We start from the raw sequence: 15,816 nt of genomic DNA, 5'->3' as shown, positions 1-15,816 counted from the left end.
ATAAAATGAGATCATGCAAAGTATTCACACTAATACCTGGCCCAGGAAGTAGGGGTTCTTACCATACCACACTGGGAAAGGGTGGGGCACAGTATGTTTCAAGACCTCCTACAGCCCTGCTATGAGATCATGCAGGAGCAGACAACAACAGACTCATAAAAGACCAAACAAGCTCTGGAGGTCACTGACATGTGTTCATGATGGATGCTCCCAGGCCAGCGTGCATCTCAAGTGTCCTTCAAATGAAAGCAGAACTTGGCATGACACCAGCAATCATGGCCGTGTAGAGGTTAGCCCAAGTGGGTAGTGTCTCTCAGACCTTCCGGTACATCTTAATGCTTCCTGGCCAGGGCAGGGAAACACAGGAGAAGCAGTGCAAAAATGAACTTCTGTTGAGGCGCTAGGGTGGCGGTGCTCCTACAGAGGACTGTACCTCAGTTCCCACCACCCAGTAACCATACATTCAACCCACAACTGCTTGGAACTCCAATTCCAGAGGGTACGATGCGCCCTTCTGGCCTCTGCAGGCATTATACTCGCATAGAATGCACACGCGCGTGCACACGTGCGCGCGCACATACACACACACACACACACACTGTTTTTAAAGGAACAGACTGATGAGCTCAAGTCAAGCATGTGTTTCCTCTTCTATATAACCTAGCCGTGCACCACGAACATTTGATAATGACTGCCATGAAGCCGAAACCCTGGGCATTATCCCTTCACTGTGAAAGAGAGCTGAAGTTCGGACTTCGTACTTCTCACCGATCATAGGCTAAAAGCGGTGCATGGGGATCACAAGGCCATGTGAAACTGAAGCAATCATTTCTTAGTCTTCATAACTGTAAATCAGATCCTGTTTTTAAATTTTTAATATATAGTTGCCAGCTACCATTTCTCCTTTTGAGAGTATGTTCCCGATATTTTTTTAAATGTTAAACTCTTTCTTTCTTTTCAAAAATAACAGTAGCATAAATCATACCTTCAGATGGTATTAATTGTTTTTCCTTTTTCTTTCCCTGGTAATGTAAAAGTTGGCATTATGCTGACCCTATTGTTAAGAGAAAATTTCCCTTGACTCTCAAAAGTCTGAGATCATGAGCCAGATCAAACCTTGCTGCTTTTCTGATTCTGGGATGTAGTCCAAGAAATAAAATAACTACTCAGGGTCACCTAGCCAGCTAAGGGCAGAGCCGGGTGAACATCCCCCTTCCGGCTCAGCAACATAGTGTGATGAATCATTCATTAATAAGGTCATTATTATAGCAGTCAATAACCATTTGTGTGTGATACCCTGCTCATTGCCATATATGATTGAACTAAGAGCACACACTTCTCTGAGAGCAGCCAGAACTGGGGACTCGGTGGGGGACTTAGGAAAGCAGCTGTCTCTTCTAGGACTCTATGGGCCAGGCTTCAAGCTAAGCATTTCATACAGAGCAGTTCTCAGCTAAAAACTGGCTTCTCAACCCAAGTTAACTTCGCTTCCCCAGGGACGTGTGGAAATGCCTGGAGACACCTTTCTACTTTGGTAATATAGACCTGAGACCTGGGATGCCACTAAGTGTCCCGCAGCGCTCAGAACACACTTCCACCATTCGGCCCAAGATCTCCCAAAGGTACGAAGACGTGACAAGGGCCAACCAACAGCTTACAATCTAAACTGGGAATCATTTCTTCTTAGCATTGTCATAGGGTGGCATTATGCCTGCCATTCTGTGCGTCCTACATACCCATCACATATGGTGACTTCACTATTGTCACCAAGTCCAAGACTGGGTAAGGATGAAGGACCTGTGCAAGCTTGCATGGCCAGTGTGGGGGAGTAGGATGTGCACCTCTGAAATGTGGCCCAGAGCCTTTCTACATGACATGGGCTAGAACTGTTTCTAACCCACCCCTGCCCCGGCTCGCCCTTGTTCTCGACTAGGGCAAGCTCTCTCCTTTGAGAGCCTTTGGGTCTACACCTGTTGACCCAAGTTCGCTACTGCGTTAAGATCCTCCAAGAGAGCAGGAGTTTGGAGAGTAGAATGTGAGCCCGCCTTACCAAGCCCACCCTACCAGCTGTCCCCGCTCAAAGATGTCAGTATCAGCCATGGCTGCATTACCGTAGCCCTTCAGCCCATCCTTCCCATATGTAGGCCAATGCTCTCTGCTCCATCCCCTGAGACCTCTTCATTCATCCACATCTTTGTGTGTGTGTGTGTGTGTGTGTGTGTGTGTGTGTAGTATTCATAGTGTATACATACATGTTCACATCACAAGTGTGTGCGGGGTGCACATGTGTATGCTCATGTACAAGCCTGCAGTTGGCATCAGGCATGTCCTTCAGTCAATCTACACTTTATTGATTGAGGCAGGGTTTCTCACTGAACCTGAAGTTTGCTGATTTCTGGCTAGCTAAGCTATCGAGCTTGATCTGGGGACTCCTGCCTCTATTATCTAAGTTCTGGCTTTTATGTGGGACTTGGAGGGTCTAAACTCTGGTCCTCTCACTTCTATGCCAAGGGCTTTGGTAGCTGCGCCATCTTTCCAGCTTTACTCACGGCTCTGTTTGTCACCAAACATGCACGACTGTTCCTGCCCGTGTCTTTGTCCGGAACTTACTGTCCTGTTTGTATACATTTCTCTATCCCCTTCCCTCCTCTCCTTCAGGCCTTTGTTCAGATGTTGCCATTCCACTGAGAACTAGAGATGCCCTGCTGTAAATGGCACATAAGCTGGGTGGTGGCACATGTGGGCACCACCGTAACCAGAGCACTTCAGAAGTTATGGCAGAAGCAGCTCACATCTGAGGCCATCCTGGGCTATATAGCAATTCCCTGCCCCCCAAAAAACCCCTGAAAGATTGCATATATGCATAACACACACAGACACACATACACCTTCCCACCCTACTTCTGTGTTCTACTAATCTCCCTAGCAGGTGTCACCATCTGAGATACAAGGTATTGGCCCATGTCAATCACCATTAGTCTTCCTCAAGGCAATGGAAGTTCCACAAGCACAGGCGATTTTTTTTTTTTTTTTTTTTTTTTTTTTACTCTTTCCCTGAAAACCGCATTCTCCCGGAAGGAGAGAAGAACTGAAGGGAGGAGAGGAAAAGAGAGAAGAGGACAAGACAGCAGATGGGAGGGGAGGTCAGAAACTCAGAGCAGATATTCAGGTGAAGAGAGACGAAAAACAAGATAAACCAGCAACCTGCTGGCCATATAGTAGCTGCTCAATAAATGTCAGCTGAGGAACTAATCCCCACTTGGAGGACATAGGTCAAATAAGGATGGAGAGGGTTCAAAAGGTCAAAGATGAACTCTGGGTATAGTGGAAAGAAGGTGGAATTATCAACACTGTATAAGCCCTACCTCACTCTGTAGGGCATGGGCTTTCTTGGCCCAGGCCATCTTCAGATCCTCTGGCAGAGCAGTGAACTCGTGGCACTGTGTCCGGTAGTCATGGTCACTGGCCAGGGCCTGGGCCTTCCTGGCATGGACCAGGTGCACCATATCCATGGGCAGGTGGCACTGGGCTTGGCTTCGGGCCGCCTCCTTCTTGTACTGATTCTCGCTCTGCAGCTGGCCCATCCGCTGGCAGTGCCGTAGCCTTGGGTCATCGCTCGCACTCCGGACCCCAATGAGCCGTCCCCGCTCCTTCACAAAGTCATGCCTATAGAGAAACTAGAAAGGACAGCCAGCTGGTCAGGAGCCAGCATGCAGCTAGCACGTACTCACCTCTCAATGGTACATAAGCATGTGTGTCTGCTGGTTTAACTTCATCACGGGCCAAGGGGAGGGATCACATCTTATGATCCAGGTAGTTGTGACTCTAAGAACTACCACAGGCATTTGGCCCGAAGCATGCCTCCCTCCCTCCCTTCCTTCCTCCTTCCCTCCCCTTCCTCCCTCCCTCAGGGCTGAAGGACGAAAACATTAGACCTCCCTTCCTATCTAATTAAAATCAGATCCTTAGAACCTCAGGAAGCACCCTGCTCCCCTTGGGTATCCTGTGGCCTAAAGGAATTTCATCAAAAAGGGCAAAAAAGGAAATTTGTATTTTATCCACTCATATTTGGAAAAACATTAAACCCCAAAGGCAGGTTCTGCTCATTTGAAATCCACGTTTTCTGTGATTTGTTTGTAGGAAAGAGAAGTCACCTTCATATCCCAAAACTATGGACATAGGAAGCACAGCTGGCGGATTGTGGATTGTGGCGGGGAGAGTCGGAAGCAAGAGGAGGCAACCGCCATCTCCTTTCTGTCCTTGTTCTGGGCAGGACTGCAGACAGGCAGCTCCCATGTGCCGCTGTCTGCACTTTGCAGTAAGACCTGAGTCACGGGCTCCTTCAGCCAGAGACCTCAGCGTGAACTTAAAGCATGCTAGGCCCTAAGGACCTCGTTCAGAGCTAACAAGATTCTGCAGGTGATGTCTTGTCTCACACAGGTATAGATTTGCATTAATTTGGGAAAAATCAGCCTCACACATTGTTTTCTATGAAGTTAACAGAGAGGAGGCAAGATGAAGGTCAGAGCGTCCACTCACGTCACTAGCTATGTCCCCGGATGCCCGCGCAGCCTGGAACGGGAGAGCATCTATCGTCAGCTTGTAGCCTTGAGCACGAAGATTATGCCAAGACTCCTTGTATTTTGCCTAAAATGGGAACACATGTATATCTTGAAAAAAAATACATGAATCAATGAACAAAGGTTGCATGCCCTTTCATTTGTACCATGGTGTCCTGTAATCCACTTGTGAGTGGCAAATGATTTCTGTTTCACAGAGCAAACCCTCATTAGCCATGCCCTGTGGTAGGCTCCGAGCATACATGTACATATAACACACATAGATTTTACATGGGCATCTAGAATGGGTGCTTTTGTAGAAGCTTCAGCAAATGGTGGAGAGGTGGCCGTCAGATCACTTGCGTGACACCATGCTGGTGACTTTGGAACATGCTTGAACTTCAGCGGGGAGGAAGACTTGCCTCGCTCAGGTTGTCTGCATTGGCTTTCGCTCGGGCGAACTCGGGCAAACCAACGGTCATGGTGTACTGGTGTCGGGCATCCTCGCCAGCTGCTTTGTAGAGACGCTGAACTCAAGTGAAAAAATAAATGAACAGTGAGAAGCTTGGCAGTGAACACCTCCTTGACAAGCGGTGTGCATGCCCTGTGTGTGCAGCTGGGAAAGCATGCCAGCAGAAAATGCCTTGGACACAGCTGCAGCCTGGGTTACCAGGACATTCCCTTCAGTAAAGTCAGGCTGTGTGAGTGAAATCGAGTAAAACAGAAGGACCGTGTAAGGGACGGACTGCAGTTTGTTCCACTCGATGCTGCGGAAGGTGAACAGGTAGAGACTGTCCTGAAATCCATCCCCCTGATACAGCACAGGCCATCTGAGACCTGGGGCTTATAGCAGAAGAGCTGCAGGTAGAAAGAGGCAGCCCTGGTCTTCACCCTTCCCTAGTTCCAGAGAGCAAGCAGAGCTGGGGCTGCCCTGGAAGACTTGTCCCTGTGCCCAGAAGTGGCCAGTGCTGGCTGACTTCCACAAGGTCAGAGCTCCTCCTAAAACACAGTCACCCTGCTGCCCACAATCTAGAAAGACAGAGCGAGGGCGAGTGACGGCCTCTCTGTGCAAGATGGTGAACTCTGTCTCTTTGGGGCATCGTTATCCTCAGGTACCACCTCCAGCTTCAGAAGGTTTGGCTCAGATGCGGAGGAGAATAGCAAAAATAGCCAGATTTCCACGTAGCTTCTGAAAGCTAGAGTTGGGAGAACCTTAAAAAGCGAAAACGATCTGCTAACGAGTCTGCTCGGGCTGGCGCGTGAGAGCTGCAGCCGGGAGGGCAAGCCAGCGGGCAGGGGAGACCCTTCCTTTCCTGCTGTTTTATACTGGGAGTGGTAAACTTTGGGGTGAGTACACTGACTGACTTGTGAGTGAGGTTCAGACGAGGCAAAGGTTCACAAATCCAGACAGATCTCGTACTCTAGACCTGCCTCCATAAATGAACATTGTATTGGTTTGCCACCATATGCCTAGAACAGAAGCACAGGCCAGCATTTCTCAGATTCATATGTGTGAAAGAGTCAGCTGACGGCCTTGTCTGGTGTCTCTTTGGATCCAGCCACTCCAGGGTGTGACCTGAGGCTGGGATTCCAGCCTGCCCTGTCCAGAGGAGTCAGACTACAGTCTAAAGCAAACGCCCAACTCCTTCCTTTCCTCCAGAAGATGTGTTAGGTTCTGTATGAAACAGTCTTTTCTTTCCAAATCCCCCACAAACTCTAATGCCTTTCTCCCTCTTGGCCCATAATAATTCATGCATCCCCCCTCCCCCTTTAAATCTAGCCATCCTTGAACAGCCCTGGAGAGTTCACCTCGTTGGTGATCTGGTTGCTGAACTTGGCATGCAGAAGGTCTGGAGTATCTGTCACAGCTGTGTACTTGAATGACCCAGGATGTTGGCGGTATTTACTCTGAGAAAGGAAGAAAAGATGGCTTGGTAAGGGAGAAAACAGTTAATGCTGTAAATCTTAATTAAAGGTGTATATGTGCGTGTGTGTGTGTGTATGTATTGCATGTGTAAGTTTGTGTGTGGTGTGTATGTGCATGTGCTGTGTGTGTGCTGTGTACATGCTCTGTGTGTGTAGTGTATGTGTAAGTGATGTGTGTGGTATATGTGTGTGACATGCACGTGAGTATTCTGTGTGTGTGTGGTGTATATGTGTGTTGTGTGTATGGTGTGAGTATGTGTTGTGTGTATAGTGTATATGTGAGTGATGTGTGTGGTGTATGTGTGCGTGGTATATATGTGTGATGCTGTGTGTGTGTGGTGTATGTGTCTGGTGTGTGTGTGTGTGATATGTTCAGTGTGTGTGGATGTGTATGATGTGTATATGCGCACATATGCATCTGTGTGTTTCTATGTGCCCATGCATGTGAATCCCAGAGGATAATTGGGGGTATTGTTCCTCAGGAACAATATAAATATCTTCTTTTTGAGACAGGCCTCTCACTGGATGTGAGCCTTGCTAACCAGAGATTCCCAGAATCCCCCTGCCTCTGCCTTCCCCACACTGGAACTGTAAGTGTATGCTGCCACCACTAAAGCCACCCCTTGCCCAGCCCATCATTCTAGAGCCCAGCTAGTCACCTCCCTATCCAGGAGACCAGTACCAACTGCACCTACAGCCTGGACCTGACAAGGCTTGGTGTCTTCTTCATTAAGGATGCATGATATCAACTATGTGCCTTCAAAACCCCATGCCTGAGAAACACTGCACATGGGGTTCCGCATTTGTAACCCCAGCACTGGGGAGGCAGAGACAGTTAGATCCCTGGGGCTCACTGGTCAGACTACTTAGACTACTTAGCAAGTTTCAGGTCAGGGAGAAACCCTGTCTCAGAGAGCAAGGTGGATGGCCCCCTAGGAATAATACCTAGGCCCCGGGTACACACGCACACAAGTGCACACACACACACACACACACACCACCTTACTGTACCAAGACTCAGAAGGCCATGGGCAGAGCCCAGCCTCTATGGGTCCTTTGAGGAGCCACAGGGGGCTCTGATGGGAATGGGTTCTGGAGAACTTTGATGCAAAGACTGCTCTGGAAATGCAGAGCCTACGGTCCCCTGAGTTCACACAGGGCACTGTCTGCCCACCTTAGCTTGCAGGCTGCGGCCAAACATCTACCCCACCATTCCCACACCGCCCCATCCTTGCATCCACCGTGAGCATCCACCCAAGTCCCCTCTTAGGGTGAGTAAGGCTCCCCTTGCACTTAGAGAGCTTAGAATTCTGAGACTATTTAGTTATTTATTTAGTTTTTACCAAGAAATCAACAAGCGCATAGCTGCCGTTTCAACACAGTTGTCAGAGAAACCCTAGGCTTGAATCGGTGCCAATCCTTACAAAGCCAAACCAAGATGTTCTGTATAACCCCATGTGACTAATTTAGAAGCCCGGGATCAGAGAGGACAGGTAAGTAGGCTGAGGTCACAAAGCAAATGAGAGCTGACCTAGAATTTCCATCCCTTATTTGTTGGTTTCCAAAGCCTGCCTGTTCTCCATTGTACCATAGGGCTGCCCTTCAAAGGGCCTAGGAAGAGTACATCTTAGGAGCTCCTGAATCAGTCTTATGTATTAATAGAGGAACTGACTTGATATTCTTGTGTGTGTGCATGTGTGTGTGCACATGTGTGTGTGCTTGCATTGTGTGTGCATGTGTGTGCATGCATGTGTGTGTTCATGTGCACACATGTGTGTGTGTGTGAAAGCCAGAGGTCAATCAATGTTGGGTGTCTTTCTCTATCCCCCTCCACTCCAGGTCTCTCACTGAGCCTGGGGCTCACCCATTCAGCTATTCTTGTAGGCCAGTGAGCTCCAGGGATCCTCTGCCTCCACCTCCAGAGAACTGGGATTACAGGTCCGCACCATAGTGCCTGGCTGCTTCAGTGAGTGCTGGAGATCTAAACTTAGAGCCTCATGTTTGCTCACTGAACTTTACTGCTGAGCCATCTCGCCAGTCCCCATTGAACATTCTTACACGGTCTGATGGAAACTCCAATAAGAATTGCACTAGGCAAAAGGTGACAGCTTAACCCCCAATGGCCTGAGCAGGGGGACACAAAGCCCCTGAGGTGTCTACCATGGATCCCACACTACCATCCCCCACTCTGGAGTTCCACGTTACCTCACTGATGAGCTCAGATGCTTTCTTTCTTCCTTCAATCTCCAGCGTGCCAGGGATGACACAGGGAACACCACGCATGAAGTTCAAGTCCGAACGGTACAGATTCTACCCGGAACAGACAAACATCAGAAAAGCAAACCTCCAAACAAAGAAGCCAGAGTAGCCAGGGTCTCAGGACACCGTCTGAAAGCACACGCCTAGAACTCCAGGCAGCATGGATCTGTCTGTGCACAGATGTGGTGCCACTCAGCAACGGTGCACAAGCGCCTCGGTAAAGGCTCGTCTGGGGACGCGTGGGTCAGAAGGAAATCATCCGCTGTCACTTCTCTGTGAGTAGCTGTGACAGGGAGGCCAGACGGAGTTCTGTTTTAATGTGAACTATCAAGTCATAAACGCTGGAGAGGGCTGTGGCTAGAAAGTCAGGTGTCTTGGGACCAATGTACAAATGGTTTAACTGATCTTTCAAACAAAAGCCAGCAGCAGCGGGCGGTATTAATTAATCATGGGTTAAGGAAGAACTAATGAATGAATCAAAAATAACTTGGCAAAGACTCATTCTGGTCTGTGCCTGTGTGGGGAAGAGCAAGAATCACCTGGGTGGTTTGGAATGACAGTTTAAAGAGTCCCCAAATCTACGCCCCTTAGACAGCAGAGCACCCCCTGGATGAGCTGCCTTCCGGTTGTCACCGCAGCACCAGACAGGGTAAGTGACAAATGGCCTGAGATGAGTATGGCAGTTCCCTCATCCCTATAGCTACACTCAGGTTCCTGACAGTTTGTGACATCAGTAAGTGCTGTCCACAGGCATGATGTTCCATGAGATGACAGATTCTGGATCTGAGCTCTGCTTGACTTGCACACACTGCTGAACCAAGACAGAGGTCTCACTTTCCTCCACAGTGCTTCTTGCTTGTGCATGCCTGGAACAGGCAGACCTAGCAGGCTGGGAAGGAAGGTGGGTACCAGGGATGCTGCTGCCTTTGGGAAGGGCAGACATCACTTCTCCATGTATGTGAGGCTGCCTAACTCCCCTGTGCCTCATTGCCTTGAGGAACAGGTATCAGGGGTTAAACATATCACCAGAGGAGTAAGGATGTCTCACAAGGACCAAGATGACCCTGGGAGGCATTGCCAGTGCCTGACTGCCTGGCCTTGATCTATGTTCTTCCCATAAAACAGCAAGAAGGGTTTCCACTCAACCCAAGACCAAGGGCAAAACTGGAAAATCCTGAAAACCCACACATCAGTGTGGCATCTCACCTATTCCTCGAATACAGTTGATTCACCTTAGATGACTGATTTGCCTTCCTGTGTCTTGTACATTTTCTCTGGACAAGGGAATTGTTAATGTAGGAATATGGTAGCTAGACAAAGTCATTTCAATGCTTTGAATTCGGTAGAAACACTCAAGGACAGACGATGGTTCTCACTAGAGCATTGCAATTAACTGTGCATTCGGACCTTGTGAGAGCTCTTGGGCTTGGAAGAGTTTAGGATCTCTGACCTCAGGAACCTCTAGGGGCTTCACAGAGCCAAGAGGAGCTTGAGGGTCCCTGCCTTGTGATATGAAATGCTAGGAGAAGGGCCCCAAGGTAGAGGCCCGGGCTCTTTACCTCACTCTGCAACTTGTGAGCTTTCTTGGCACAGCTCAGCCTCAGGTCTTCCGCCAAGGATGTGTGTTGGGGGAGCGGATGTCTGTAGTCCTGGTCACTGGCCAGGTTCTGAGCCTTCTTGGCATGCACCAAGGTTACCATGTCCAGCGGCAGATGGAAGTGAGCCTTTGAGTGTTCAAAGGCTTTCTTATAATTCACCTAGAGGGGCAGACAGATCAACAGCCACTGTTTCAGAGCTACTATTTGCACAGGACCATCAGGGACAACAGCTATGATGCAGTTGTCCCATCAGCCAGAGATACTGATGCAAGGCCATGCCCCTCCTTGCAAACACTGACCTAATAAGCATGCTTGAGTTTGGTCCCTAACTTTGCAACTCTTGTTCTCTGAAAGTCACTGGCCTGGGTCAGGTCACGACTCTCTCACCGGGGGAAAATACAGACAAGAAGCAGATCTAATACTAGTGACTCTCTTGCTCGATTTCCTAGGCCATCTTATTTTAAGAGTGTCAAGAACACACCTGGGCAACCCGTGTTCCACCCAATGTATCTTTCCCCAATATCTGCTTAAGTTCACAGATTCCCCTGCTACCCCACCTAGCAAACAGCGTCATCAAACATTCCAGGATTCCCTGGTCAATCTTAGAGCCCATGGGAGTAGAAAAGCCAGTTCTGAGCATATTCATCCCTCAAGCCCAATGTATAGCCTGAAAAATGAGGGAGAAGCCCAGTCCAGCCCCACCAGCCTTAGGAGGAACTGTGAGGTGGGCAGCTCTCCTCTGAATTCGGGTGCAGCGTCTCTACATTTTCCTTTTGCCAGTTGTCCTCTGACCCTTCAATTCAACTGCTGGGCCCAAACCTCCCACTCTCCTGTCACTGATTGTGCCCCCACTCTTAGAAAAATGCCAAGGCAGCCCATCTAATTCCATCCTCAGGGGTCAGCAGCCCAAGACGGAAAGCACAGTTGGGAAAAGAAAAAGTGAGACACACAGAGAAAAAAATGGCAGAGAGCAAATGAAGCTGTGGGTCAGGGGAGAGGAAGAGAAAGAAGGAGAGGAAGAGAGAAAAGAGAGAGAGAGAGAAAGAGAGAGAGAGAGAGAGAGAGAGAGAGAGAGAGAGAGAGAGAGAGAGAAGAGACTGCTGCATTGTTTCTATGTTGGAGCCTCTTTCTAGCTGACTCTGAGAAAGGGACTGAGCCACTCAGTCTCCTTATCAATAAGCCAGAATGAATACAAAGTCAGAGGGTAATGCAAACCAGGCGCCTTCATTAAGTGAGCACAGATAAGAATGCAGTGGGATGTGTGTGTACGTGCATGTGTACTCATGTGCATGTGTGTATGTATGTGTGTGTGCATGCGTACCCGTGTGCATGTGTATATGTATGTGTGTGCATGTGTACCCATGTGTATGTGTGCATGTGTGTGTGCATGCATGTGTACCCATATACATGTGTGTGCGTGTGCATAACCATGTGCATGTGTGTATGTGCATGTGTATCCACATTCATGTGTGTATGCAAGTATGTCTGAATAAGTACATACTCTATCTACACAGCTAAACTATGAGCAACTTCAACAGATTGTGGCCTCCAGGAATCCAGTCTACTTTCTAACCATCAATCTAGAACTTCTTGTATAAATCTTTCTCCATTTCTAAACATTTGCAGGAATTTGCTCTGTAGTGCACACATGCGCACATGTGTGCACGCGTGCACGCACACACACACACACACAAATCTCTGTAGACCAAACACATCCCACAGACCACTTAAATCCAAATCAAAGAATGCCCATCCTGCAAGGAACTAGGGGCCCCACAAACCCAACCTCGTTTTATGGTGGAAGCCTCTGAAACCCAGAGGTGATTTCATAACTCTACACAGCAAACTGGCACCAGAAGCATCACCCATTTCCAAGAGGCCGATGACCTGAACTGGCTGTGCCAGGAGCATCATCAGGTGGGCCCCAGAGCTCCCTCCGTCTCCTCCCACTTACACCGCTCTGCAGTGAGGTCGCATGTACTGCGTGTGCGAGGCTGAGGTCATCTTCCAAGCCCCGGGAGCCAAGCATCTGTCCTTTCATTCTCTCAAATGCTTCTTTGTATTTGTACTAAAGGGAAAGAGAGCGGGAGAGAGCACCGGCTCAGGGACAAGGGACACAGAATGGAAGAGGTGGGTATTGGGCGAAAATGTTTTGTTCTTTTGACAGTAACTGAGTGAGTTGAAAGGAAGCGCGCAGGAGTCGTCGAAAAGTCTATTCTTTCATATGCAAGACTCCCAATGACTAAAGGGCTCCAATTTGAAATGGCAGAAGCGTTAGCACTTGGGCGGCCCGAGCTGGGAGAAGGTGCAGGCATTGTTAGCAGGCTCTTCACAGGCCGGCTTTATGGAAACTCTTGGTGGAGGGTACATTTCATCTGCCCAGGTTCCATGTTTACAGTTGGGCATTCGGCTTTGTGCCCCAGGCTAGGGAATGTTTTGTGTAAGATGCACTCTCTCTCACCGGTCATTATCCGGTTGCCCTGACACAGTCAGTGTGGACAGGAGAGGATATTATATCCACAGGCAAAAGAAGGCAAGAGTGAGAGGTAAAAGAACTGCAAACAGGTTTGGATTAAAGTCGTCACCGGATTGGAAGCTTACATCACTTATAATGTCGCCGGACGCCTTGGCTGCCTGGAACGGAAGGGCATCCAATCTCAGCTTGTAGCCACCATCCCGAAGTCGGCTCCAGGATTCCTTATAGCGTGTCTGGCAGGGAGAAAGGCACAAATCTGATGGTCTCCTACATTCTGTTTTTCTCCAACAGGAATCTGGTTAGCAGTGGGTCTCTCTCTCTCTCTCTCTCTCTCTCCCACCTCCCACCCAGCCTTGGCAGGGGAAGCCAGAGAGGGAACTGCTTACAAACAAAGGCTCTGAAGTCTGATAGACCTAGATCTGATTGAGCAGCAAGCTCATTGGATTAAGAAAACCTACGGCTGTGTTTGGATAGCTCATTATACAAGATAGAGAATAGCCAAATGCCTCAACCAAAGACCAGGAGTGATGGGGTGAAGGGTTCTTATAGAAACTACAGCAGGGAAGAGTTAACATCCCCAGATGTGTCCTTGGCATAGCCACCAGCTACATGGAGCTCTACTGAGATGCTTCTGTTGCATTTCAGCTCCTGCATCCAAAGGCCTCCATAGGAAGGCAGGGACTTCTCCTGTGTCATTCCCCAGTTAGTTTCTGTCTTGCCCTGGACCAGCTATTTAAAGGGCCCACCACAAACTCAAGTATGGATCCCCTTGTTCAGAGAAGTGATAAATGTCAACCTAGTGACAGCTCAGGGCACCACGCATGCCCATGAAGACACACCGCCCTCCTGTCTCTGAACCCAGCATCGTCCGGAAGATTCACCTCACTGATGTTCATGGCATTCAGCTTGGCCAGCAGGACTTCAGGCAAGTCCACCGTCTGTGTGTAATGGTGCTTTATGCTTTCTCCTTGCTCCCTATACAATCTCTGTGGGTCGAGAGAGGACTTTGCATTAAACCCAGAACCTTCCCCATGCAGCCAGCAGCCACAAGGTAGAGGACGCACGGCTGCTATATCATCCTAGAGACCTGATCACGGCACCCAGCCTCCACCCAGGGCTCTCCTGCCTGGCACAGTGACATTCACGGCACTCTCTCCTCAGTTCTATTTTCCAACTCAGAGCATGGCAGGTGGAAATGGTCTCCACCACACCAATGCTACACTCTTAAAGACCGCTGAGGCAAGTGTCAGCTGGAGAAAACGAGGTCTGGCCACGCTCGACTCACCCGGCTATCCACCTCAAGCTACACAACAGGGAATAGTGACCCAGAAGGTGCACAGGTAATGATCATTCTGCAGGGATGTTTCCCAGGGCCGCCTCTGCCTTCTTTCCTTCCCCACCATCTGGGATCCCTGACCCAATCAATATCCCCCTAGGAAGTTCAGGTTTCCTTTCCCAGAACTCCACGTGAGCTCCGGGCAGCCTGGAGTTTGCCAGATGACATACAGAGTTAGCATAGCACCTAAGAAATTTTCTAAATCATGTTTTTCCATCCTAGCCCCTATCAGGCCCGTCCAAGGTTCTACATATTGCAGCAGCGCCCCCTAGAGTTGGTTAGTGTTAGGACACAACGTGAGTGTTTCTTCCTCAAGAAATTCTTGTCCAACTGTGTTTCTCAGAATCAATGTGATGCTAATGAACAGGTAAACAAGAGCTCAGTTCCTAAACCAAAGCATGGGACTCACTCCACCTCACAGCCAAAGGAGTACCTAGGCCCTTTTGGGGGTGCCTGTAGAAAAAGATACAACCAGAATTTTTCATAAAGTCATAGAGGGGATTTTGAAAGCAGGATCCCCAAGGATGGTAAATATTTTTGCATGTCAGAAGTTGGCTATTTTAAGATATTTAAAGCCAGATCTTCCTTACACACAGACTCTTTGCTCAGTAGTAACAGCCAGTTGATTCCTGTGCTTAGGAGAGGTTTTTATAAGACCTCAATGTTCCATTTAGTCTCTGGTGAACTGAGCATTGGGTCAAATCTTGGTTTCTGACACTATACAGAATATGGGATGTGACTTAAAAGTCAGGCTTATATCCACAAATCAGACTCAAATCATTTCTTAAAGCTTGGAGAAATGAGAACACAAGGTCAATCCCTGCCCTCAGATCCCAAGAAGCCCCAAGCAGGGCTTCGTCGTTTCAATTAGATAGAATTTTACCCGAAGTTCTAGCTCTGCAATCAACATTTGGAACAAAAGGAAAAGGGGGAAGGGGCCTCCTAGTTACAAATCCTTAAGCTATGCAAATACAAGGAAGGAGAGCATCCGAGGGGCAGTGGGGTGCAGAGCCCCACTTGGCACACTGAGTACAGGAACGCCCCATTTGCATCCTAATGAGAAAGCAACCCTGCAAAGGGGAGCTTCATAAAAGACAAGGGGACCCTTCATCCTCAGGACGACAGAAGGAGCAGGCCCGAGATCCCCTGCGCTTCAATCAGGCCGCTGAAAGAGAGCCCACTCTCAGGCTCATAATGTATATACATTATCACTTACATCCACTGCTTGGGTATAACTAATCCTGGCCTGGACCATCTCCGGAGTGTCTTTAATACTGGTGAACTTCAAAGCATCTGGATGCTGACGGTACTTCTTCTGTTGAGCAGGCAAAGATCAAAGCTGTGAATTTTGTGCTGCTCTTTCATGCCATTTGAAAGAGAAAAATCACAGTTGCTTGAGATTAGAGTGAATTTGTGAACATAATTATTATTCGGCTTCCTCCGTCTTTATATCCTAGGTACCTTCAGGTTAATATTTGTTTCAATTTAAGAGTAACCTCATGTCAATTAACATTAAAGTAGTTTTACCCGGTGCAAAGACAACATCTCAAAATTAGATTACACCAGTAAAATACTGTAGGGTGCATGCTTCCAAAGTCAGTCTTTCCAGGGCGTCAAACCCTGCACACTTCCAAAGTCAGTCTTTCAGGGCGTCAAGTCCCG

The 15,816-nt window shown here is 48.6% G+C and overlaps 1 protein-coding gene across 4 annotated transcripts in view; it reads right to left on the bottom strand.

Moving 5' to 3' along the window:
* The window catches only part of Nrap (nebulin related anchoring protein), a 68,885-nt gene that overhangs the window by 11,199 nt on the left and 41,870 nt on the right, over positions 1–15,816 (bottom strand). For all 4 annotated transcript variants that reach the window (XM_057777669.1, XM_057777671.1, XM_057777670.1 and 1 more), the window contains 10 exons: positions 15,371–15,469; positions 13,700–13,804; positions 12,944–13,051; positions 12,297–12,410; positions 10,304–10,501; positions 8,691–8,795; positions 6,369–6,467; positions 4,982–5,086; positions 4,540–4,647; positions 3,366–3,677 (listed from right to left, as the gene is read on the bottom strand). In XM_057777669.1, the coding sequence (XP_057633652.1) occupies positions 3,366–3,677; positions 4,540–4,647; positions 4,982–5,086; positions 6,369–6,467; positions 8,691–8,795; positions 10,304–10,501; positions 12,297–12,410; positions 12,944–13,051; positions 13,700–13,804; positions 15,371–15,469 (1,353 nt within the window). The remainder of the gene's footprint in view (positions 1–3,365; positions 3,678–4,539; positions 4,648–4,981; positions 5,087–6,368; positions 6,468–8,690; positions 8,796–10,303; positions 10,502–12,296; positions 12,411–12,943; positions 13,052–13,699; positions 13,805–15,370; positions 15,470–15,816) is intronic.

This window comes from Chionomys nivalis, chromosome 8 (assembly GCF_950005125.1).
Source record: "Chionomys nivalis chromosome 8, mChiNiv1.1, whole genome shotgun sequence".
Taxonomy (NCBI): Eukaryota; Metazoa; Chordata; class Mammalia; order Rodentia; family Cricetidae; genus Chionomys; species Chionomys nivalis.
The sequence above is the reverse complement of the archived record's forward strand: the minus strand, read 5'-3'. Positions and strand labels throughout refer to the sequence as shown.